The following is a 26879-nucleotide window of genomic DNA, read 5'->3' as shown; positions in this document are numbered from 1 at the left end:
TTTATATCCTTATCGGCTATGTAGTTTCCCGAAATGCGTTTTGGCCTGGTACCCAGTATATGTGCAGCCACTTTCTGGTAGCCGCCACTTCTACTGCCTACTTGCTTCCAAGTACATTCTCTGACGCAATGTGACGAGAGATTATCGCCTTAATTGCCGCTTAACTATCGACGAGTATTTTGATGTTATTTATATTGTTACCCGCATTATTAGCCCAACAGCTTTGCTGACCGCGAAGACCTTTGCCGATAAGATACTCTTAATACATATTGCGGCAACTTGAAGGTTCATTTGAAATTTAGATCTGCGTAATAGATCCCGGAGCCTACTCCATCACTAATTTTGAATTCGTCTGTATAGATGTTGTAAGCTTTGCTGGTTATTCGCGTGCATCTTATAGTGGGACTTGAAATCTTCTTTCACAGATAAAGCATGAAGGTATGTGGTCTACAGATGACCTGCTTCTCGAGCTGTGCCCGTAGATTCTTGCTGAAAGTTCTCATAGCGCCGCCAATCTTAGAACTGGTTTCCCTGCCGAGCCTTTCACTGTAATGTCAGTTTGGTGGTAGGTTGGGTAGCCTTTCTGTTGCAGCCGGTGCAAACTTTATGCCGTTTAACATCGGGGGTTACCGTGTTGGAATCTTATACTTTTTGTATAGAGTATCATATCTGTCTTAACGGTGTTTACCTTTAGGTTAGTTGACATCGATCATTGGGGTATGACACTTTGATCGCTATTCATCATGTTGTTATTTGTGTCTGGGAGCTTAAATGATCATTTAAATTGGATTTAAGACATTTTCAACTATTTTTCGTACCAATATATCAAAGAGCTACTCCGCTTAGGATTGAATCAATACAAGAAATCAACTAGAATAAGCTCGAGTATTCGGTTTTAACTAAGATTCGCTAAATCTTGGGAGACTGGAAACTCAGTATTTTTCAATAATGCAGTGTTCCTTCTTTTCCAAATCTAAGTAAAGACAGAAGCTATATTACATAGAATCATTTCAGATGTATTTTTTTGTACATTTGCAAGCTTCCTAATTACTAAATATGAAAATCCATGCTCATTTTGTGATACTCGCAATGGCTCTTTTAGATAAATATCTACGCTGTTGGCGTAAGAAAAAAAGATCTTTTCAATGAAAGGTGTAGTTTGCAGCCACTAGAGCGTGTAACATACTAATCTACCTGGTTTTACTCGACATGTCGATTCTGGATAAGCAGGAGTTTGAACTGCTACAGCGTCCAGAACAAAGTTGGGCAAGGCTCCACTCTAGACTGAGGATGCATTCTTTAATAATTTTTCGATCTCTTCGTCTACGATGGATGCTGGTTCGACTCCATTCACTGGGGAGCAGTCGATGAAGATGTTGATGGCTTCACTGTGAATAACGAAAAGCTAACCTGAAGCTTGTTGTGTTGGTAGTCTGACCGGCGTACTGTTCGAGAAGAAACCTTTGATGTTACTAGGCGGTGGCTTAGCATCAAGCAGCCGCCTGACAAAAAATATGTTGTTTTCTGACAAAAAATACCCCGGGAAGCTATTTAAAAAGGAATGCATTATGTTCGTTGGACAGCTTGTAGTCGTCACTATATGTACATATATGTTTTTGTACGACAAAAGTTGATGTCTGATGTTGGCTTGCTGAAAGCGTTCGGAGTGTAGCATACTGATTTTTACTGTATATATAAATAGGTGACCATATCCGTTTATGATCGGCCGGCCTATTGTCTTGTACTTTGCCAACAACGTTTTTGTGTCAAATTCACGGACAAAAGTTGACAAAATAGTTTCGTTATTTTGGAAATTTTTGACATAAAGCACAACAGGCTTATACTTGGAAGTTGATTTCTCTACACTAAATTATTTTAGCTGTTTTTTCGGAGCTTTTTTAACAAGTGCCAACTCTGTTTCAGTTGCTCTATAGATTTCCGTATATGTCCTTCCTTCATTTATGACTTAATTTCATTACTCATGGCATAATGTCTGCAAACCTATCAGAGCTTTGTTGAATAAAATATCGGGGAAACCTAAAAGAGTAACTTTTTTGCATTAACTTAATCAAACCTAACATAATTCATATGACATATTAAAAACCACCCTAATGTGCCCACAAATGACTACTTGCTCAGTTTTTTAGCAAAGCGATTCCCTATTGTATACGAAACCATATGCGTACACTTTTTTAAATTTTGGCGCATTCCATAGCTGCTTCTGTCTGCCCCCTAATCGATAAGCGTTTTTTCACTAAAAATGAAAAAGCGTAAAAAAACATCAAATTTTCAACGTTAAATGTTTTTCTGCCATGTATGCATGCATGTGTGTGTGAGGTAAAGTGATGCGTGGAATGCCAATTCAAATTCAATGGGGGATTTTGAATTTTTATCCTTTGCAATTTGCGTTAATGTTGTGGAAAAGTGGAGCTGCGGTTACCGACAGTTTAGCTGACGGCAGCGACGACGACACACACACAAGCAAGCCTGCTGTGAGCGCCATGAAAAGCTACGCATGTGCTTAACTGCATAACTTAATACTTGCGCAAAAACACATTGGAACACACACAGACACATGCATGCTGCTGCATGTGTGTGTTGTCGAATGCGTAATCGCTCGCAAACATTTGCATATATTTGTATGCCGTGGTATTGTTGTTGTAAGCGTCCACGGCATCGCGTATTTGCCATGTCACTAATGGGCTTTTTATGGCTTCAAGTTCATTTCAAATCAAAATCATCTAAAGCGATTTTATCCCTTTCGAAAATACGCCGCGCGAACGTGCAGCACGCGACCTAATGGCCCGCAGGTAACAAATGCCGCAAGTGAAGACAGATTGAGGGAGCTGCGGCAGCGGTAACAGTCTAAAGTACAAATTGATGAAATTACAAGTATTTGCTTGGCAGCGCAAGCAAATCGGTTCATCAAGCAAGAAAAGCGTCTTTAAAAAGCGTTTAAGCCGCAAGCCATGTTTAAGCGGGAAGCAGCTGTGACAAGCTACTCTAAGCTGATGTTGGTGGTTGGTTAGCATAAGGAACCGTTATGATTATGCTCTATTGAAAGGTAACAAAATTCAATCATACTATAATAGGAAAAAATGCTCTAGGTTGCATTCTTTAATAATTTTTCGGAAGTTTAAGGATTTAGGCACTTACATTTGGCACTTAAATTTGGCATAGCTATATGCTATAGTGAGCCGATATGAACAATTTTTTCGGTGATTATGTTTTTACCTTAAGCAGTAATCCATGTCAAATTTCGTGAAGATACCACGTCAAATGCAAAAGTTTTCCATACAAGTCCTTGATGGCAATCGTTCGGTTTGTATGGCAGCTATATGCTATAGTGAGCTGTTCTGAACAATTTCTTCGGATATTACATTGTTGCCTTGGAAAATAATCTATACCAAATTTCGTGAATATATCTTGTCAAATGCGAAAGTTTTCCATACAAGCCCTTGATTCCGATCGGTCGGTTTGTATGGCAGCTATATGTTATAGTAGTCCGATATCGACACTTTCGACAAAGAAGCAGCTTCTTGAAGAGAAAATAACGTTTACAAAATTTCATAACGATATCTTAAAAACTGAGAGACGTATATATACAGACAGACAGACGGATATAGCTAAATCGACTCAGCTCAACATACTGATCATTTATATATATATATACTTTATAAGGTCTCCGACGCTACATTCTGGGTGTTACAAACTTCGGGCCAAACTTAATGTACTATATAAAAAATATAGATTAAGGTTCATCCATTACGAGGTTTCCTACTTTTTCAAAGACAAAATACAGAAAGTTCAAATTTAATGAGAAATATTTATTATCATTCGAAAGAACATCCTTTGCCATATTTTTTTTTTTTTTTGATGATTATCTCTTTCAAATGTTGGCCGCGACTACGTCTCAGATGGTCCATCCATTGAGTGCAATTTTCGATGACTCGCTCAAGCATTTCGACTGATAACTGGCGAATGACACGCATAATGCTTTGCTCCAAGACCTGAATCGACGCGGGATTATTCGCATAGGCCTTAGACTTAACATATCTCAACAGGAAAAAGTGTAACGGTGTGATATGCCACGATCTTTGTGGCTAATCGACCAGCCCAAAACGTGAAACTATCTGCTCACCGAAGTATTCTCTCAATAAATCCATTGATTGATGTGATTTTTGGGAAGTGGCACTGTCTTGTTGAAACCAAATGTCGCTGAGATTATGAGCTTCAATTTCGGGTATCAAGTGGTCGGTTATCATGGCGCGATAACGTTCACTATTGACGGTTACGTTCTCACGGGTATCATTTTGGAAGAAATATGGACCGATGATTCCACCGTCCCACAAACCACCAGATTTCTATATAAAATGACAGCTTTTGGATCTCTTCAGGTTGCTCTTTGTCCTCAATGTGACAATTTTGCTTGTTTGTATACCCATTGAGCAAAGAATGGGCCTCGCCGCTGAACAAAATTTGGCTTGGCTCTTTTTGGAACTTTTCGAGAGCCTATAGAGTGAATCGATGTCGCTTGGAAAGGTCGAGCGCTTTTGTTCTTGTACAAGTTGTATTTCATACGCTTTCAGTAGAAGATCTCGACGTAAAATGCGCCAAGGCGTTCTATACGTCAGTGCGAATTGCTATGAACGGCGCCTAATCTGGAGGGTCGGGCTTTGTGTACACTCTCAGCTACGGCTGCTATAGTTTCTTCACTGCGTGCTGGACATGGTCTATTCGGTCGAATATTATCCAATAATGAATGAGTGGGTCTCAGGATGGTCCCTTGAAGACTAAATAAAATTAAGAAATTTATTTTTCTGTAAGACCTTAGAGGCCGTCAGGCTGATTTTGCTGTTGTACCTACGACTTCTTAGAAATAAGCTTTTAACGAATTTTAAAACTTGTTATATTATTCCTAAATGTGACTTAATCAATTGAAACTCAATCAATTTAAAAAATACCGATTTTTTTCCACCCCAGCTGCTCAATGTCTCTTAAGTTAGAGCATTGGTAGCCGTAGGATATATCTCCTCTCATCTGGCTAAAGGCTGGGAATGTTGTAGCGTCTCATCATACTTCTCGGATTCCCTGCATTCGGCCGAATCCACTTTTGCCATTTTCTGAAGCTGCGATCTTATTGGTTTGTGCTCTGTAATTACCCTAATAAGTAATGCTGAGTTAACTAGCTCAAAGTAATTTTGTAGTATGTCCTGAGTTTACTGCTTCAACCCCGAGCGAGCCAGCTCGTCTGCCTTTTTATTTCCTTTTATTCGTATATGACTGGGTATCCATTAGATTTTAACCGAGTTGCCTACTTATACTTGCATAACTAAACGGAGTGATATCCAGTGCTGATGCTACGGATAACGTAAGTTGGTTCTCTATTAGAAGGTTTATGGAAATGCTGGTTAGAGCAGAAGTATACGTGGCACCTGGCGTTATGCCCACAATTTCTGCCTGAAAGTCCACATAGTAGACGACTCAAAACTTCTCCCTGTTAAGTAGAAGTATTTATTCGTTGATCAAGGTGACCCAAAGCAAAGGAAATAGAATGCCTCCCTGCGTTGTGCCACAAATGAGCTGTCGAGCGATTTTTATACCTCTCCCAAAGTACGTGGTCGGTCTATTGCTTAATATATAACTTAATTAGACCATCAGGTTCTGATAAAAATTAGAAGATGTGGTAATTGTTATCAGTGCAGCCGTACTAACTTAGTTGAATGCACCTTTCTCGTTAGGTTGAATTTAGACTAGTTTTCCTTTCCCGTTTTCGACTATCAAGATTACTTTGTCATCCTGTCATCGAACCCACCCGACATAATTCGAGGAAAGTTCGCCTATCTTTATTTTGTTAGAAACCGGCATAAAATGAATATGGTTAAGACGTCATGAGTTACGTATTTAAGTGTGGTAATTAATTTTTACTAATTACTACTTAAATATTTTTTTTTTGTTATTTTTTTACTTTAGTTGTTGAAATTTGTTTTCTGTTGCGTTTCTTTTGTAATTCTGTTTGCCTCCTGAGTTCATTACTACAACATCAAATGTTTATGCACATATTTATAAAACACTTTCGTAATTTCTTTGCTCTCTGCGTGTTTACTTTCAGCTGGCCGCAATTATGAAATGGCGACTAGCGGTGATATATCGATGATCTCACCACCATCGTCTTCCATTTCGAACGGCCAGGATCCATTCGGACAATTGCCGCCGCTGCCACCGCCACTGCGTTCAACACAAGTGCTTCAACCGCTAACGGTTTTTCCAGGTGTGACAAATATTTCAAGCAACTAAATGTAAATCACCCAGCACCAATATCCATCATCTGAAACGTCCTGCTTGGATATTTGGGCATGCAATGCAATTTTCTGTGTTTTCTTGATTTTTAATGTGAATCTTTTTTGTTGTGTTTTGCATAATTCCCTTTTTTTCGGTAGTATTACTATTTTACGACTACTCTTTGTTTTGTATTTCTTTTTAAAATTTTTCGTAGGTGTTTTCTTTTGTAACCTTCATAGCTTTTTTGCTCAACTATTTTGTTTGGAGTTGTATTGTTTAGTTTTTTTGCTAAGCCATTGTTTGGTACCCTCTATTTTTCTAGCTTCTTGAATGAATTTAACCTTTTTTGCTTTAGTTGCCTTCTTCAAGCGTTTCTTTAGAGGTTGTATAATTGAATGATCTTGATTTTCATATTTTAGTTATTTTATAGACCTTCGCTAATTGGTGTTATATAATGTATTGATGTGTTTTTATTGTTGCTTATATACAAGTATTCTTCAACATATCATTCGACATACATACATACATACATACATATCGTCACCTTAAATGCAAAATAACGTAACTTTTCATAAGTTTACATGTGAAGGAAAAACGATATAATAGAACCAACTCATTTAAAAAAATAGTTTTGGTTATAAAGTGGTTATATAGTGGTTATACATTGGTTATATATTGGTTATAAATTGGTTATATATTGGTTATACATTGGTTATATATTGGTTATACACTGGTTATATCTGACAGCGGCAGCTACATATACATACATACATATACGTGATATGATGTAGTGAATCGTAAGCAATAAAAAACTCAATTTCGATTGTGTTGATGATACTTTCTTTTGCATTTTAGGTGAAGATATGTACTTATACATATACCAACAATCAGTCACTAGGCTGCTCTAAACACTGCATATATATATGTATATAGTAGTTTATACATCAAAAAATTTATTTCTATTTTATAAGAATCACATACAGAAATACATATATGGTAGAGCGCGAATGCCATAAGAACTATAGATATCATCCAAAATTATCGGTACAAATTTCCATGATTTAGGCTCGTTTTTTTCAAAGAATTTCATTTCTAATTCAAAGAGGAAACAAGCTTTTTTATACTGTGATTAGCGCTAGTGAGACGCTGAAGTTGGATTTCATAATATACCAGTATGGAGGCTACTACTCTCTTCTTGTGCAGAATATGTGTGTTAAGTTTTGTACCGATTCTAAGCTCTTAAGTCTAATTAATGCTTTGTACACTTCCGTGATATCCTAGTACTTCGTTTTATAATGATTCTCACAACTTTGAAATAAGTCTGCGAGTATCACATGTGTGTTATACATATAGTCATTCCATATGTGCCTTCTGGTGGTATCATCTAATATATGATATAAAGGTGGCTGCTCACAGTGTACTTCAAATGACCAGCTTCGAAAATGACTTTTAAATAAACTCAATACCACTGGACATAGTCTATCCTCAATATTCAATAGCTCACTTATTTCCTTTTCGCAACTTTTAACAAATCTTCGTGGTTATCGGCCACGGATCTGATTTATAATTATTACTCAAAATACAAGTGAATCTTTCTAGTGAAAATTTTTGCTTCGAATATAGAATTAGAGATGTAGATGTTTGTCTGCTTGCTGATCAAGTTAGAGATTGATTTCACCGAGACTCAGTTATATTTATAGCATTTTTTTCGTTTAAATATGTATCTACAAGTAGTCAAAGGCATATAATGTATATCCTCTTTTTTCTGGAGTCTAATTGTAGGGTGTTGTGTGCTCCAGCTAGTCCATCTGCTTCATAGTTAGCAGTAATATCACTATGTTCTCAAACCCAGTACAAGTACATCGTGGAATAGGATGATAGATTCACTAAGAGATCATGGCGTTCTTTCGTAATCATTTACGAAAACCTTTAAGAGACTTTGGTGATTTCAAAGCTGCTTCACCTTCTATATATGTAAATGTATTCCTAGATGTGAGTACATTCCTTATCAGAACAGGAAGTACTTCATTAATTGCTGTGATCTCTGCTTGAAAGACACTGTAGTGGATTACTAGACGGAAGGCAATACTGATAATTAATTTTGCTGAAAAGGCGCCACCTCCCACTAGATTATCTAGCTGGAACTATCTGTCATAGTTGCATATTCCTGCGTTCCTGTCCAACTCACCGCTTTCCTACACTTCTCTGTAAGGCAAAGCATCATTTGAGACCGGATGTAAGTACAATTTTATAGTGTTTCGAAAATCCGTGATATTGAGTAAAAACGAAGCTTGATAAGTATTTTAGGGTATCCTTTTATATTAAAAATCATTTCGTCTTGAGTCTAAGAACTGATTCTGCCTTTTAAGTGCTAAACATATCTTAAAAAAATGTAAATTGCGCTTACTATACACTTGCCTGTAAGGTTTAAAAATCATATTAAAAGGTAGTGACTTATTATCACATATTAGTAATCAAAACGTTTTCAAATACCAAAAATATCAAAGAATTTATATGGAGCGATCTTCTGAAATTCGAATGTTTAAGGTAAACTGAAACTTCAGGGTAAAGGAAGCACATACATAATATATATTATTATTTAATCAACCGCTAGTTGACCTATAACTTAATTGACACATCAGTATGGTTTTTATGTAAAAAGTTAACTCTAAAATGAGCGCGTAAAATACTAAGATTACAAATATTAATAAAAAAGTATACAGTGTAATCCATTTATAATGGACTCGCTTAAGATGGAAACTCTGTTATTATGTACCTCTTTGTCAAGTCCCAGTTCAAACATATGTAAAAAACTCGGTTAAAATAGACTCGGTTATAATGGACTCCGGTTATAATAGACAATAAAATCGGATTTTGTCCATTATAACCGAAGGTTTCAAAATCAAATTTCAAAACAAAGTTGGCAATCAGTTGGCAATAAGCAAAATTTTGTACTTCCCTGAATTCGATCAAGAAACACAATCAGTCTCTGCAGCAGAAAATGTTCATTTTTTCTTGGAAATAAGTCAAAGAAGGCAAACAACTTCTGCGGTGGGATATAAAGCAATAATCGAAATTGAAGGAGGAACTTCCCAAGCTGACATTTGCTTGAACAAAAACCTAAAAAAACAGACTGTTTCGAACATATGGATTAATCGGGAAAAAATTAAAAATGATTGGAAAGTCAACGACAAGAAAAAAAAAATAAGATTTGCGACACATCCTCAAGTTGATGAATTACTGTTTAAATGGTTTCAGCAGAAAAGGGCCAATAATTTTCCAGTAAGTGGTCCAATGCTAATGATGAAAGCCAATGAATTCGGAGAAGCTGTCGGTGCTAATTTTAAATGCAGTTCCGGATGGCTAGACAGATTTAAAAAGAGGCATAATATTTGCTTCGGCAAAATTTGTGGTGAATCGGCTTCTGTGGACCAAAGTGTTACAAATGACTGGCTATTACAAACCTGGCCTACAATAAGTAACAATTATTCCATGGACAACATTTTTAACGTGGACGAAACGGGAATTTTCTATAAGATGCTGCCTGACAAAACACATAAGATCAAAGGTGAAATATACAGTGGTGGAAAAATGTCTAAAAAAGAATAACTGCCATGATTTGTGCTAATGCATCGGGCACGGTAAAACGGAAATTATTGGTTATTGGTAAGTTTTAAATACAATTTAATACAATCCGCTGTTTCTGCACAATGCCTGCTTTCAGGAAAATATAACAACCCCAGATGCTTTAAAAACGTTAAAACGTTGCCGGTAGATTATTGTGCTAACAACAAATCCTGGATGACTTCTCAGACCTTTACTGACTATTTAAAGAAATGGGATTGTGAACTTATAAAAGCCAAGACTAAAATTTTGCTATTAGTAGATAATTGCCCTGCTCATCCTCAAGTGCATCTTCACAACATTAAACCACATTTTCTTCCGCCTAATACTACATCGGTTCTTCAGCCTATGGATCAAGGCGTCATTAATAGCTTGAAACAATCTTATAGAAAGCAGCTTCTGATGAAAATTATGGACCTTCCTGAAGAAGCAAACCCGACAAAAGCTGTGAGTCTTTTAGATGCTGTCAATATGTTAAGTGTTGCATGGGAAAGTGTCTCTAAGGAAACCATAAGAAACTGTTTTCGACATGCTGGTCTGGTAAAAGACATTCCTGATGGATTAGATTTCGCCCCGGAGGACGATGAACCTTTAAGCAAAATTATCGAAATTAATAACGTAGTGGTTTTAAGCAAGTTTGATGAATATTCAAGGAAGAACACAGAAGAACACTCAGACAATGACTTAATTCAAGACTTTCTGCATGAGCTGCTTGAAGAAGACTCCGGTGATGAAGATTTAGCACAGCCCGAAACTATAATAAAAATAGAAGACGCTACGAATTATTCTAGGAAACTGAAGCTATATTTTCAACAAAAAGAGAATAGTTCAGATGCAATCAATTTGCTCAATAAACTCCAAATCAAACCACAAAGAGATTTTGCCAATAAGGCATTCACCCAAAAGAAAATCACTGACTTTTTTCAAAAGACTTAATTAAACTTATTATTTTCTTAATTTTGTATTTTTATTCATAAACTTTAATGCTTTAATAAAAAAAACACATTAAATTTACTTTTTGAGTTAAAAATTTTATATTCTGATTAGATGGACACTCGGTTATAATGGACAATTTGACATGGTCCCGTGGAGTCCATTATAACCGGATTACACTGTAATAGCTTTGCTTTAAAAAAATACAAAAATATAGCCCGATTAAAAAGTACAGATTATATTATATATTTTCCCTTATAGTTATAACACCATCAGTATGACACCATTTAGTTGCGTGTACGCCCTGGCTGTCCAACTTTTATGTTAGACTTTAGGTTGCGTATACGCCATGGCAGCTTATTTTTTATTTTTAATACACACGATTGCTCGTACACTTTATAAATTTCACAATATTTTACACAAATGAACATAAGCGTAACTGCAGTCTGTCATACTACATACGTATCTATCACCTTTTCGCTATTTTGAAGTGATTTCCATACAATTTTCACTGTCATTGAATGTCATGGAATATCAGCATACAAAAAGTGTGATGCTTGCTTGTATTTTTCAGTAAAAAAAAATTCTTTAATGCACAATCCTATATCTTTGTGTTCAAAAAATTCACTTTCATTGTTTTTGAATTGAAAAATTTTTGTAAGCAGCTGCCGCAAGAGCGCAGTTGCTCAGCGATTTTTGAGCTTTTACAAAATTTTTGTGTATTTTTTCACTTCATAATCGTTTAATGCCTGCGCATTCGCTAAAAACGTATGAAGTTGTAAGAGTTTTTGTGCTTTTCTTAACTGGTTCACTAAATCTATATGTATTTTCCCCACATCATGATTGAATTTTTGAACATTCATGTCTGTTATACAAATAAAGAGAAAAGAAAAAAACAATAACAACTAATTATTATCTGCTACTAAGCTTCAAAAATGCTAATCACAAATCAAATTACTCGTTCTCTATTTCTTTTCTGTGTTTTTTTCTGCGCGTTGTTTATACTACAACAATGAAAAAAAACTAATAAAATAAATAAAACAAAATTATTGCAAATACACATATTATATATAAAAATAAATTAAACGTTACAACAATTATGTTAAATATTTGTGTTACACAAACAACAACAACAAAAAATGTATAAAAAATATTTATTTTCGAAAAAAAAATTAATTTATTGTCGTGTGGCTTTATCGTTGATTATATTTTCGTAGAGTGAGTATAACTGCAGTTCATATTTATTTAAGAAACTAATTTTTATTTTATAAAATTTTTAATTTTCTTTTTCTTTACTTGCTTTGAACGCCTTATTTCGTGAGTTCTTATGTTCGTTGGCTCTTTTTATACGAAAAAAATGCGCTATAAATTATTTGTATGTATGTATATATTTCGCACATTCGCATTCGTGTATAGTGTCCAATTTGAGCGAAGACTCTTACGATTATGTTTTTGGTGGTCGACGTAAGACCCCGCCTGCAACAAGAACAACAACTACACTCAAGCTGACCTCACCGCCAGTACGCCTGCGACCAGAAGGTGAGTAATTTTCAGACGAAAAATGTTTTTATATGGTACATAAAATATATAATAAGGGTATTCACTATGAAAATAAAATTTATTAAGATTTTTTAGTAATCGAAGTGGAAAAATTTGTTTTAGATAGAATTGTTTTTAAACTAACAAGAATTTTTGCTGCAAAATATTATAGGTTGATTCCCCTGGAAATACTTTTTTTCCCCCGAACTTTATATGTAGCTAATACCATCATTGGATCGTCCAACTTATTTATAGTTGGCAACTTTATTGAAGTATATAACAGTTACAAATATTACTTAAATCCGTTAAATCTGTTGCCGATAATTCACTTCGTTCATTTCATATGCTAAAAATGTACAAAAATAAATAAATAGATGGCAATCCTTGTTAAAAATATTTTCAATCGTACATTTTGCTTAACCTCTCTATTTTGAGTTCCTTAACTTAATTATTGGTTTAATTTTCGAGCTACCTAAAATAAAGTTTGTAACAGGTGGCAACATTTTCCAATAATTTTGTTAAGCTAAGATTTTCTGCAGCTTCACACCCTCATTAAAAAGGCGCTTTGTCTTGTTACTTTTGAAAATAGTTGCAACCTTGTATGAGAATTCCCAATATATAAAGTTTTCAAATAGCTGGTAACTCTTTAATATTCTTCAGTTGTTATTTTCTTCAGTTCTACGACGTACAATGCAAAAACAAACAAAGAAAAATTGGTTTCATATATTTAAACAATATAACTGTTAACGCTTTAAGTCCTTATATTGTAATATTTTTATAAAAAATCTTCCAAACAAATACAATTTTCAAATAGGTGGCAACTTATTAAATTAAAAAATAATAATTTTTAAACATTTATGTGAATTAAATAATATAGTACTTGAATTTAATCTTAAAAAAGTGGCAACCCTTTAAAATTTTTCAGTTGTTAGTACTATGAGGCCTATTCTGAACTATTCAAAGAATTGATTTCACATACATAATTCAAAATTTGTTTCAATTAGAACTTTGAAAGGGTGGCAACCCTGATAACAATTTAATAAAATATCTTTCCTGAACTCTTAAATCTTAAAACAAATATTGCAATTTTCGTATAATTCAAAAATTTGCTTAAATAAAATATTCAAAAGGGTGGCAACCCTAAAAAAAATTAATAAAATTCCTTTATTAAACTTTTTTCAATTTTGAATACTTAAAATTGTTTTCATACCTTTAAAAACCATATTTCAATTCCAAACCTGAAAAAGGTGGCAACCCTAGTCGAAAGTATTTTCAAATGTCTGTTCTAAGCTCGTTCCAATTTAAAATTAATATTTAGGTATTTCTATACAAATATTGTTTTAAAACAGGTGGCAACACTTTAATTTTTTTCAGCTACTTTTTCTCTCAATTTCTCACCGACCACCATTAAAAAGTTAATACCGCCTTTACTGTTGATGACCGCTATGTACTACTTCACTATGGAGTTTAAAAAATTGCACTTTAAAAATATGAAACAAAATTAAAACACATAGATTTTTGAAAAAAATGCTGTTCGTTAGGCAAAATGCGAAAATATGGCATTCCTTATACTTCAAGTTCTTTTATACTTTCATTAAGGCACTTTTAAATTTATTCACGCCGTACCTTTATATTTACTTTACAAACAGAAAAAGTTATTCTCAAATAAATGTTTACACAGTGAATACCCTTTTGAAATATATAATAAAACATATAACACATTGATGTATAGCCATCTCACACTCTCATAGTTATAAAACTCCGTCTATTAACAAATGAGTTTTCATTAAACTAATTGCCATACTCAACCATCCTTTAAATCTTATCTACATACAAGTATCCTCACACACACACACCGACACACAGATGAAGTATCATCATTTCCACAACTGATTCATTACATTTTCACACCTACGAACACACTCACACACACAGATGTATTATATATATATAGAATTTACTATGTGTTATCGGCGCATCGCCTTTATCTGTAACTTTACGTCTGTCTTCCATTCGCAGACGCACACCATCGTGGTGGCAACGTAAATAATGGTGGCCGCTTTTATCGTCATTCCTTCAGTTACGCGCCAAAACGCACCCGACACGGCAACAACAGCGAACGCAATGAAAATCGTGAATCACGACTGAGATGTCATGGCGAAGACGAAGCAACACTGCGCCAACTGCTTCTCGAGTATGTACACAAATGAAATCTACTCTCCCTCACCTTTCTATTTGCAATCACTTTTAGTCTCATTCGCATTCTCACATTATTTATACTCGCATTTACTTACGTTCACATATCATTCATGTGTATTTACTGCCGTTCACGTCTGTATATCTAACAGCAATTCATCATCCAGCTTTCATCTCACATGTATTTCGTTTTTTGTTTCGTCGTCTTGTTACTGTAAATAAATATTAATTTTTTATTATTTATTTTTTTCAAGTTTTTGTATTTGTTTCTTTATTAAAAAAAAAAATGAAAATAAATGAGAGCAAATGAGCAACAATAAATGCGTATTAGATTGGCAGACGAGCTTCTCGTTAAGTTCGCCCTTAGAATATCTGTGATAAAGCCAAGCGATCTTATAGATATACTGTCTCCACATAAACAGTCACTACATAGACTGTACAACTATAAGATTGCTTGGAATCAACTCTACGTTAGTGCGTAGCTGTGCTATTTAGTTATGGCGAGTAAAGTCAGATAAGTTTAGTTTAAGTTTTTCCCGCTAACTTAGTGAGAAATATAGATCGAATATAGTGTCGTATGAAAGTTATCTTTAGGAGTGAATATTTTAGAAATTTAATTTGTGTCTTGAAACGCAAAAAAAAGAAAACTTTAAAATAAGATAAAAAAATTTTTAGAGCTAAAATGTCTTTAAATTTTTCTTTACCTAAGACCTTCGTCTATTTCTGGAAATCATCGGTTAGTCTTCGACCGGTACTGTTAGAGAATTAAACATATAATTTCCATCGGCTTCATGGTCCTTTCCACTTTTTACATAGTAAATATTAATTTGTCTATTTTAAACTAGATATTTCGCCGAGTATAAGCGCATAAATATTTATGAGAGCACTACACTGCAATGTTTAGACTGCTTGAATGAACGACAGTCCGAGATTTCTGCACCTCTGCACTGATACTATAAGTTCAATCGATTCTGAAACCTTTTCAAGTCACTTCTCAGAGCACCACCATTAAATATTTTACTCAATTAGAGTTTATGAATATATGCTTTACGGCCCACTAGCCTCTCCTCCTTTCTTTTGAAAACATTGGAGCTAATGGACTTTTACTTCAGGAGTAGCATACTGAGGGGTGAACTGTTAAGGACCCATCATGCCTACAGCAAAGGCACGCTATAGTGGTCATAACTTCATATGGAACTTGCCGTAGACATCTTTCTCGTCATCGAGGCAGCCTTAAACAATGTGCGGCCGAAGGTGGTGGCTAAAGCACCCGAAAAATTTGAGGTGGAAACGAACCTCAACACCTCATATATAGTATTCTTAGCGACAGAACGGTTGTGGTGGAGTGAGGTAATGCAAAGATATACGATAGGTTAAGAGGAGCACCCTGCAGGGTGGAGTAGTTTAGCAACTCCTTTGGAGCCTAATGATAAGTGATGACGTTGTTCTTATAATAGAAGTACAATTTTTAATCTTCCAGCAATTGTTCTCTTATTTATTGCCTTTCCCTTACTTGTTAGATGAAATTAATGAACCCTCAGTAACAATAAGGGCTATCGGACATCTGTCGAAGAGTGTAACCTAACTTGGTATGCAACTGGACGAATAGAAGCGACTTGGTTGTCAACTCAAGTTAAACAAAATGGCTTTATTTACCACGTGGTGTAAGACGTTCCTCTCCCATCAATCGGTGGCTGACGTCATCCTATCATTAAGAAAAAATTCCTACGACTTGTTACTTAGTTTGCCTTATATTGCTGCACGAAAATGGACCGCGCGTGTGCTTAGCAGGCGCTGTTCTACGACCCGCTCTTGTGCGTCTACAGGAATATTTTGCTCTAGAGCAGAATGCAGTATATCTACTTGTTGCCCATGACAAAGTTCAACTTGTCCCAATCGTAGAGGCTCTTACCAGGCATTGTTCAATAGACATTCATGTGATAAAGCTAAAAAATCTTCTCAGACCAATTTTGTCAAAGTTGTATAGAAGCGTGTCAAGCGGAAACAACCCAGCACTTTCTCTTCCATTGTCCAGCCTTCGGCGTACCATTAGATAAAGCCGAAACTGAAACTCTCCACAAATTTGTGATAGGCCCAAAGCGATTTGTGCGGATCGTTTTATCTTAAGATCTATCATAACGGAGTTTTAAGTATCGCAACGGACCGGACTGGCGACACTCATTCATACTTCGAACATAATCCTAAAAACCACTCCTTATGTGAATAAGAAATTAAGTCAGCTTTGAATAACGTCTTTTGCTTGGTCACTCTTTTTTCGAGAACATACCTAAAGTACCTTGAACATGACTGCCTAAATTAGTTAGTAAGAAAACTTTTTTATATTGACATTCATATGCTTTGAGCATGATTCCAAAAAAACTCACTTCATTTAACATTGAGTTTAATCTCAAAAACAAATTTACTGAGGATTGTTGCTTGGATCGCTAGGCCAGTCTTGGTCAGATTACTTTTGTCTTGTCACTCATTTTCTTCGAGAGCAAAATCAAAAAAACTGATTGTTGTTACTGAATGTGAGTTCTTGAGCTCTCTCAATCATATTGAAAGCAGCAAAATCTTGGAGCATCCAAAAAGGGAGTTAAAATCACCTGTAAAATACAACTCTGCTATGCTGAAGTGCCATTTGCAATTCTCACTCAAAAACTGCAACCGTGTGCCTCTGCAGCCAATCAAATCGGCGCGGATCATACGAGGCATGCGAGCATTAAATAACCCTCGGAAGCTTAGCGGAGCATTTCTAATTGAAAAAGTACTCTTTAGCACTTAAAGTATTTAATAATTAAAAGCGAATTATCTACCTAGCAATAATTTAAAGTGGAATTTATTGGATTTGGGTAGTCAGCGTTGGCAGTTGATAAGCATTTGTTATTCTTGTTGTTGTTGTGATTTATTTTCACACAACCGAAATGCAAATGCAATTACTTAACTGCATTTCGCCATTGCCAAACACAAATTACGCGCGCAACACACACACGCACACACATGAGCGTATATGTGAAGCGAGTGCAATTCTAATGCGTGACGTAAGCACGTACGTATTACGTATTGCTGCCATTTGTATGGCAAATTATTTGTTTTGTAATTAATTTATGCGACCAGCCAAATTCGATAGCCGCGCACACACACACACCGCCAACAACAAAGTGGCATAAAACAAATGCGCCGTTATTTGGTTATTTATTGTGCAATCCAAATAAACTAATAAATATTTTAGTTTTATTCGGTGAAATGCAAAAAACAAAAACAACAAAATAAATGCATTTTTCAAAAACGAGTTCGTACAATATCCAAACGGCTTGCCATTATTTGCATTTTGCACAGCGATTTGCGAAATATTTGCGCCACTGATTAAAATTTGATAGCATTGTCGTGATTAGTTTGGCAACGACAAAGTTGACACTCGCCAATTAGTGGGTCCAACAAATTGGCAGTAACAAAAAGTTGTTTTGCTTAATTCCACTTTGAAAAAAAATTGGAAATATTTTCGAGAGTTAATAATGCAATGTTTTCGTTTAATGCCAAATGCAGTTAAATTTGAATGAGTAAGCGAGTATTATTCACCATGGAACATAAAGTGAGAGCAGCGCTTCTTTAATTGCCTTTTAAAATGACGGCTCATAGTGAGCTCAGTAGCATCATCAAAAATATTTTAATATTGTCTTTACTATATTGAGTGTCCTTCAGAACTAAACTTGGGTTAATATGTTCAGCATGTCTGGTCGATGGCAGACAATTCAAACTCTGCCTGCCATCGTTCTGGGTAAATTTATGGTATATTCTAAAAATATGAAGCTAAAAGGTCGAGCGATCTCATTTGGACAGCTTATTACGTTGGTCCGTTTTGTTTACCCAAAATTAAAAACTGATATTCACTCTCCTACCTCATCATATTATTTTATATCCCTGAGCTTCTCGTTACGCTCGTCGTTTATTGTTGAAAGAAGTAGTCTAAGAAAACTTATCTGAAAATTGTAAAAAAAAAATATTCTTTAATCTATAAATAAATGTTAATTTTGTCCAACAATTCAAAGGAATACTCTCTGAGAGAAAATTGCAACATTCTCTTTCAAGCATAAAAAAGGATAAGCTTTCATCCCTCTGCATTTAACACGAAATTACTAAGCGACAAGTTTCTTCCTTCGATTTGAAAAAAAAAAAAGTTTCGGTCGTGAAAAAATTTAGATTTGTTTTTCAAAACTTCATTTGATCTTCAAAAAGAAAAATAATAATGGAAATATTTGTCTATGTTCTCAACTGGATACCAGGCAACACTATTCTGGAGAAATTATTTGTAGCAAGTGGATCAACTTGGTCATTACAATTATCTAGGAAATTAGTATGGTAACGTCATCTAATATAAGAAGATTAAATAACAGTATCTATAGTAATACTAACCACTGAAATTATTTTCGACTATGCCATCTGATAAGCAGAACTACATATATACATATATATATAACCTCTTTACAAAAAAGCTAAAAGCTCTTTACAAAAAAAAAAAAATATATGTATACATATAAAAAATCGGCCTTAAAGCTGCCAGGAACGATCATCATTGTAAAAGCTTAACTGACTCTAAAAGCTCTTGACAACACTTATCTGTTTTAAAAACCGCAAGCGTTATATCAATGAAACCTACTCATATGCTGTAAAAGCATTAAACTCAACCGGCCCTAAAAGCTCTTCGTAAAACTCATTTGTTTTAAAAACCATAAGGGTCATGTCAGTGAACATACACATATGCTATAAAAGCTTAAAAGCTAAACCGAACCTAAAAGCTCTTTACAAAACTCATTTGTTTAACAACTGGGTCTTATTAGCAAAACTTACTTATACGCTCTAAAAGCTTTAAAGTAAATCGGCACTAAAAGGTCGTCTTAAAACTTATTTATATTAAAAGCCGTATGGATCATATCAGCGAAACATACTCATCCACTGTAAAAACTTTAAAGTTAAACTGGTTCCAAAAGCTCTTCACAAAACTCATCTGTTTAAAAAACTTTAAGGGTTATATCGGCGAAACCTGCTCATACGCTGTAAAAGCATTAAAGCTAAATCGGCCTTAAAAGCGCTTCACTCCACTCATCTGTCTTAAAAACATTAAAGGTTATACCAATGAAAAATACTATATCTCTAGTTGAGATGAGAATATTTTGTGACTGAGTAACTTCTTCAGGACTCTCTTTATTTTAAATTTTGCCACTTGAGCTTAGATCTAAACTTTATGTAATATTATCTACATAACTGTAAGTCCAGAAAACTGTTTATAATACTTCTACTTCGATGAGATCAGACTAAAGTAACATTAATTTCTAAATGTAGTTCCAAGAACTTTTCTCTAGCCAAATAGGTGATAGGTGAGCAGCTATGAGAAGCATTACGTGTGACATATACATATATTTATTATAAACTTTTAGAGCTTTCGGAATTAAAATCACGAGATCAGACTATAAAAGGGACATTATCCAACTGAAAACTTTTCTATGAGAGGCAAATATAAAAAGCTTATATTAGGTTTGACAAATGTATCATGAATGCTTAAAGCTTTCTGCCCTGATTTAAAAACTTCTAGCTAGTCTCATACGTTGATTTAAGTTTATATACAATTGTGTATGAAGTGGAGATCATAAATATGATTTTGTAATTAAGGGTCTAAAAAGTAAGTGTTGAGATAAATGAAGGTGTGAAAGTTTTTAGATAAAAATGGTGTTAGGTGAATACCAAAAGCTCTCACTGTGCTTCATGCCAATATAATGAATTGATTCACAACTATTTTTATGCTCATTATTTTTATAAATATTTTTCACACTATTTTTATTTAATATTTTCTATCATTTTTTATTATTTTGTTTTGTTTGTTCATTATTTATACTTTTTAGTGTTACATAACCTATTTTTGTTGAAAGAAAAACTATTTTTTCTTCATGCTTCATACATAAATCCATCCGACATTTCTGCTCATTTTTATAGTAGTTATGGAAATGTGTATATGCAATTCACCAATACTAACTGACGCGTCACGTTTATAATTAAAATGCAATCATTATAATACAGTTATTTTTTTGTATTTCTCTTCCTCCATTCATCGTGTGTTTTTCATCTCTTTCTCACTCTCTATTTAACGCCTATTTAAATATAACCGTATTTATTGCGCTCGTTCAACAATTCGTTCACGTCTTGTTTTTTTGTGACCCACCCCCCACTCAACTCAACTACGGCTCGACGTCGTCGCGCGGCAACAGAATTGTGCACTAACTGAGCAGATTATGTTAATTTAAGTGCACCCTCAATATGTCAATTACAATTATCATTGCCAGCATTCAAATTAGCATTAACAATAATAATTAGTACAGCAGAACAGTAGAAAGAAAACAGAAACGGCAATACGAAGTAAAAATTAAACGAAAGCAAGATCACGAAAAGAACAGTAAGTGAGGAGTGCTTTGAAAACGGCGACCTAACGGTGTATTAACGCGCTAGCAGTGAAGACTAGTCTGTTCAGTTGAAGTTTGTTACGATTCTGTAGCGTGTTGTTGTTATTGTTTTGGCCCGCTAGAGCCGAAGCCGAAAAGTTGCGGCGCAACACGGTCCACCAGTTGTAGGGCAACAAAGACATTCACCAACAACAAGCGGCGAGAAAACAAAAAACAAGAAAAGTTGTATATTGAAATAAATAAAAGAAAAAGGTTAAAACAGCAACAGAAACAGAAATGAAACACAACAGAATATTCCAGCAGCTTAATTTGAAAACCTAAATCGCCAAACTTTTAGCGCAAAAATCGAAAACTTTAACGAATATTTGTAGCAAAACGCATAAGCTAACGGAATTTGAAGCAATTGGCTAAAAATTAAAAAAGAAAAACTACAAAAAAAACTAAAAACAAATCAAGTATTAACACTAGTCAACCAAATACTAAAATAAGTTGTAAGCACTTTAACGTAGCTCCTAAAAACGTTTTAACCCAATACTCGTAACATAATCCTAAGCGTAAACGTAAGACTTAGCGTAATAAACTAGCAGCATTGTTTCGGTAGTACTCTCTTCTCCTCCTCGCAAGTGTCACCCTCCTGCCAAAGCAACAAAATGATGATGGACACAATGCCACCCAGGTATAAATATTTTTTAGATATAGTACTTGCCTTTATTTTTGATATACTCGTATGTTTCAAAAAAAAAACAACTAACATTTATGGTATTTATATTATTTCGAGAAGTGTTGTCTTTATCACCTGAGTGTTGGTCTTTAATTTTTGTACAAATTTGCGTAAAATAATAAAAATATTGAATATTGTCTATAAGCAAAATGCTTTTGTTGTATTTTGTTTTTTGTAAGTAATTCTTTATTTTTAATTTTTTTATATATACACACATATGTATTTATTTATTTTAAAGTGTTGTGCTCGAGCAAGTGGCTTTGTTATGTTAAAATCTTCCAATGAATGGCATCACGAAGTGACAAAAAGTTATGCTCTCGATTCGTCAAATTCGAAGCTATAAAAATTTGAAAAAAGAGATTTCGCAACCATAATCTATGAGATGAAGGCTTGAAGCGCCATGGAGCTGAAATTTTACTTTTTAGAGAGAATATTTTCTTGGCTGGTATAATTCAAAGTCAGCTGATAATAGAATTATTAATCAAAAGTTTCAAAAGCTTCCCTCTGGTGCTAGTTAGAGAAGGTAAGACAGGGAAGCCGCCATAAGTCTTGAAGATTATTTGGAGGTTGTTTAGTTAGTAACACAAATTTGATGTCTCCTTAATAGTATCTAAAAGTAGAACTAGAAAACTCTCTGTAGTGCTTCGTAAGTAGATCTAAGGGCATAGATATGCAAATTAAATAAATACTTTATATCACGTCAGCCTTTTTGCTTGCGGAATACATGCTTAATATCAATCTGAATAATTACGAACCCACTTTCTATCATCAACGCCATTATAGAGATGTCCAAATTTTTGGTTATGGCAATGTTAGAGTTGCAGCAGTTCAGCAAAACGACACAAGAAATTTCGGGTTTAACCGATTAACTTCAGTTTTAACTGACAACTCGAGTTTAACGAAATAACTCGACTTTAACCATACAACTCGACTCGTGATATAACAAGAATTTTGCAAGACTTCTTAAGTTTAACTAGACAACTCGAGTTTAACGAGACAACACGAGTTTATCGGAATACCTCGAGTTTAATCAGACAACTCGACTTTATTGATACAACACTAGTTTGATAAGATTTCTTAAGTTCAACGAGTCTACTCTAGTTTAATAAAATAACTCCAGATTAACCAGACATTTCAAGCTTAACGAGAAAAAAACGTGTTTAATGATCTCTTCATCCACAACAGTTTTTATACTTTTGCAACATGATGACAGTATGTAATTGAAAATGATCAGAATAACGAGACGAGTTAAAACCCATTCAAAGTGAGTTGAATTGGATCAATGCTTCCCAGAAACCCCATATATCTGATATAAGGATTTTTGAACTGCCCTGATTTTATGCTGAATATATCGGCCAAACTTTGAACTCAATGAAAATTAGAGAGCATGTTTTACTCATAACAGTATATCTTTGTGCCTAAAAGAGGCGAAATTGGTGAGAACTAGCACCCATATAACTAATATCAAGATTTTCGAACCTCCGGCTGACTTAACTCCATATGCCAAACATGTTGGTCAGCGTATGAGCTATATATAGTACATGTACAGGATTTGTCCGGAAAGTAATAGGACTGAGTCGATTTAAAAAAATGTATGGAATCAATCCTTACAATTCTTTAAACAATTTCAAAGTAGGCTCCCTCTGCGTCGATGCTGCGCTGCCAACGCGATTTCCAAGCATTATAGGCGTCACGGAAGGCATTCTTCAGAATAGCCTTGAGAACTGACGTGCATGCTTGGATCTCCTATGTCGTCTCAAAATGTTTGCCTTTCATCGGCCTTTGCAGGCAAGGAAATAAAAAATCTCCGGCGGGGAGGCACCTTTAGGCTGTAGGGTAGCTGCGGAAGCGTTGGGATGCCAGCCTTAGTTAGGTAACCCCAAAAGATGCGGTGCGAGTCGGAGCGTTGTGCAATTTCCAACCGGCTGCGATGTCTTGTTGGACCCGATTGACCCTTCGTTTCAGTCTCTTGAGGACTTCCACGTAAAACTTGCCGTTGGCGGCTTGTCCAGAAGGAACAAATATATGGTGGACGATGCCTTTGATGTCAAAAAAGACAATGAGCATCGTTTTCACTTTGAATCTGCTCATTCCCTTTTTTGGTCGAGGAGACGTCAAAAAGGCCTGGTTCCACCAAAACACATCACTTCTTGATAAAGCAACATTTGGATAATATTCGGTTGCACCCGAACTTTGCCATTTTTTACTTGTTTGACTAGTCTTTTAAAACATGAGCCTTTATGAAAAGTGCTGGTAAAATACTGAATCTATTAGTCCAATCTACACTAATTACCTAGCGTTAAAGCTTTATTTACTAGATTCTTATGAGTTTCATCAGATCATTTGCTTCAAAATGCTAAAGTTCCCAGCATGAGATATTGTTTTTAAGATAGATATATAGCGACTCTTTATATCTATTTATAGTGTCTTTTAATATATTGTTCGTTCAAATGGATTAAGAAATTAAAATATTATTAAGATTTAGATCAATTGCGAACTCTCCAATGATTTAATCATGCAGCATTCTGGGAACGATAAGATTTTATTGTGAAGAACTCAGTTTGAAGTGGACTCAAAAAAAATCCTTCGTTGCTAGTCGAAAGAACCTATAATTTTTGTTGCGAACTCCACATAAATTCAAAATTATTAAGTCTCCAAACGACAATTTTTGCAAAGCGTCTAAAGTTAGAGTTAGTGCTTACCTTTCAGTTTTTTAGTATGGAGATAAGAATCAGTGCCACTTAGCATAACAAATGTTTACAAAAAATAATAATATAATATCTTTTAGTTATTTGATTACCATATTTTCCAACCTCTTACTTGTGCGCAACACTTTAAAATGAATTCACTGTTTGTAAAAAATTCCCAACAAAAAGTCATACAGTTGCTTTGCAAACCTTTTTTGTAATTTTTTGTCTAGCTTAAATATTCCGATTGTCATTTAATATTTTTGTTTTTTTTTCACCATTCACAAAATACATCTTTATTTCAATTGTTATTGCACACCGTTGTATTTGTGCCTTAACATCACTGTTTCATTCAACCGATCACTCACTATTCGTATTTGTTCCATTTCCATGTATTTAACCATATTTGTATTGTTGTATTCTCGCCATATTTACATATATATATATATACATACTTACATCTGTACCGTTTTACTACATATTTGTACATCAACTATCTACTCTCTCACAAAACAAACACAAAGTGGAATGGTTCTAACACCACTCAATGAGTATGAATAATTTTTTAACAATTTTGAAATTAACTTTTCCTCCTTTTTCACTTAAAACTTAAGATTTAAAAAAAATATATACATTTTGCAAGCTATTAACTCTTTTCTCTACTCTTTACGTCTCTCTTTCTCTCTCATGCACTTAGTTAAATACTTTTGGCTTTCTGATATATAGTTTTGATAACTGCTTTGAAAATAAAACTCTCTAGAATTTTTCCCTCTTTATATCTAAAAATTAAAAATATTTTTTCATAAGTTTAAATATGACGAACTTGCACTCACCGCACAACTTTACTGTAGTTATATCGTATTATTATATATTTTTATAAAGAAATAAGAGTCTATAGATGTATGTTCTCTTTTATCACTTATTTTTAGGGTTAAAATACATAATACTGCATTGAGGTAGAGCTGAGTTTTGAAAATATTATATAGGTTTCATTATCTTATTATAAAAAAAAAATAAAATAAAATAAAATAAAAGGAGAGCGCATGCACTCTCTACGAATCAATGACTTTTATTGTTGCTGCATTTCCACCTTTGAGAATGATTACTACATGTATACATTTTCTTTTGAAGTATACAAAAATAGTTTCCTTATAAAGTGCTCATGAAAATATGATCCCAATATCAATAAATTATTTGGTTTTACGCTTGAAGATCTATTTTATGTCAGGCCAACATACTTTGGAAACCTCATACTTTGTAGAACTCAGATTGTAACGTGTAATGAAATATCTCTAATTGATACTGCTGCTGAATTTTATCTTAAAAACTAACGATAAGCACCGTATTGTCCCTTTAATGTAACTTAGCAAATAGGAAATTAGAAAACGCTGTTCGAAACAGAGACATCTTATTCAAGAACATGCAGAGCGACTTCCGCAGACAGACCGCTTTTATTCTTATATTATATTTATAATATAATAATATATATATATTTATAATATAACCCTTTTCGGTTGCGGATTTCAACAAAAAATACTTTAGATGTAATCTGCAGATAGTCGATTGGGACTCTGAATAGCTTTCCACGCATGCTTACACTCAGCCAAAAAGAAGTGCTTAATGAACAGCATATTTTAGAGCATAATTTTTTCTAGATATCCAGTTGAAATAGAAGATAATAGTCAAATAAAGACACATTCAGCAAAAGCAACTTCATACTATTTATTTTCTAAATGTAAACCAACGTAACAAAAAAAACATCAAAAAAAATCGAAAATCGCTGTTAGATATAATAACCAATATATGACCATTTGATAACCAAAACTCAAATTTTGTCCCAATATGAAAGTATGATAATCAATATATATCCAATTTATAACCAAAACTCAAATTTTGTTTCAAAAGAGTGGTTTTTATAACAACGTTTTTTCTTCACCTGTTAACTTATAAAAGTGATGTTATGTTAATTTACATTTTAGGTGGCGATATGCATTCTCCCATAACACTAATAACCTCTTTACATGCCATTAACTCAACGAATGCATCTTACTATAAGAAATAAACAAGAATAAAATTAAGTCATACTGTTAAGTCCTTTCTCACAGAAATGAAGATAGGGTCTTTATAGGACCCACCAACCATTACAGCAGCTGCATGGTGACAATCAAACCTTGGAATAACATTTTATACGCTTTTGGCAGTTTTGCGTGGATTTTGTCGTATTGCTTATTAAAAACTGTTTTAACAGTGATTATTATTTCAACCGGATTCGGATAATTTTCTGCCCATTAATCCCTTGCATTTGTTGAGCCTTATTTGTTTCCAAGCACGTTGTCAAACGATGACCATTTAACCGACCGTAGGCCCTCATGGGGAGATCATATCGAATAAGTCTTGATATTGATCTAGTCTATATATCCATTTTCTTGACAGAATATTCCGTTT

At 34.3% G+C, this 26879-nt stretch overlaps 2 protein-coding genes and 1 long non-coding RNA gene across 3 annotated transcripts in view; all 3 read left to right on the top strand.

Annotated features, from left to right (window-relative positions):
* LOC126761122 (uncharacterized) overlaps window positions 1-6274 on the top strand; it is a 73333-nt gene extending 67059 nt beyond the window's left edge. Inside the window, exon 3 of the long non-coding RNA XR_007667314.1 lies at window positions 6113-6274. This is a non-coding gene — a long non-coding RNA (uncharacterized LOC126761122). The remainder of the gene's footprint in view (window positions 1-6112) is intronic.
* Window positions 6275-9427: 3153 nt separating this feature from the next.
* LOC126761887 (tigger transposable element-derived protein 6-like) lies at window positions 9428-10842 on the top strand. The gene is made up of 2 exons (XM_050478322.1): window positions 9428-9948; window positions 10007-10842. Exons 1-2 carry the CDS (start codon window positions 9897-9899, stop codon window positions 10840-10842), a joined length of 888 nt encoding a protein of 295 aa, XP_050334279.1. The 5' UTR covers window positions 9428-9896.
* A 523-nt stretch (window positions 10843-11365) lies between these two features.
* LOC126761886 (uncharacterized) lies at window positions 11366-14588 on the top strand. Its single transcript, XM_050478321.1, has 3 exons — window positions 11366-11387; window positions 12256-12378; window positions 14398-14588. Exons 1-3 carry the CDS (start codon window positions 11366-11368, stop codon window positions 14586-14588), a joined length of 336 nt encoding a protein of 111 aa, XP_050334278.1.
* Window positions 14589-26879: the final 12291 nt, after the last annotated feature.

Source organism: Bactrocera neohumeralis, chromosome 6, assembly GCF_024586455.1.
Source record: "Bactrocera neohumeralis isolate Rockhampton chromosome 6, APGP_CSIRO_Bneo_wtdbg2-racon-allhic-juicebox.fasta_v2, whole genome shotgun sequence".
NCBI classification, from domain to species: Eukaryota; Metazoa; Arthropoda; class Insecta; order Diptera; family Tephritidae; genus Bactrocera; species Bactrocera neohumeralis.
The sequence above is the reverse complement of the archived record's forward strand: the minus strand, read 5'-3'. Positions and strand labels throughout refer to the sequence as shown.

What these genes read in the sequence shown, in the direction of transcription:
- LOC126761887 (XM_050478322.1), top strand. Translation starts at nt 9,897, where the DNA reads ATGATTTGTGCTAATGCATCGGGCACGGTAAAACGGAAATTATTGGTT. An exon ending in ACGGAAATTATTGGTTATTG is followed by an intron (nt 9,949 to 10,006) that starts GTAAGTTTTAAA and finishes GCCTGCTTTCAG; the next exon opens with GAAAATATAACAACCCCAGA.
- LOC126761886 (XM_050478321.1), top strand. Translation starts at nt 11,366, where the DNA reads ATGGAATATCAGCATACAAAAA. An exon ending in GGAATATCAGCATACAAAAA is followed by an intron (nt 11,388 to 12,255) that starts GTGTGATGCTTG and finishes ATTCGTGTATAG; the next exon opens with TGTCCAATTTGAGCGAAGAC. An exon ending in AGTACGCCTGCGACCAGAAG is followed by an intron (nt 12,379 to 14,397) that starts GTGAGTAATTTT and finishes TTCCATTCGCAG; the next exon opens with ACGCACACCATCGTGGTGGC.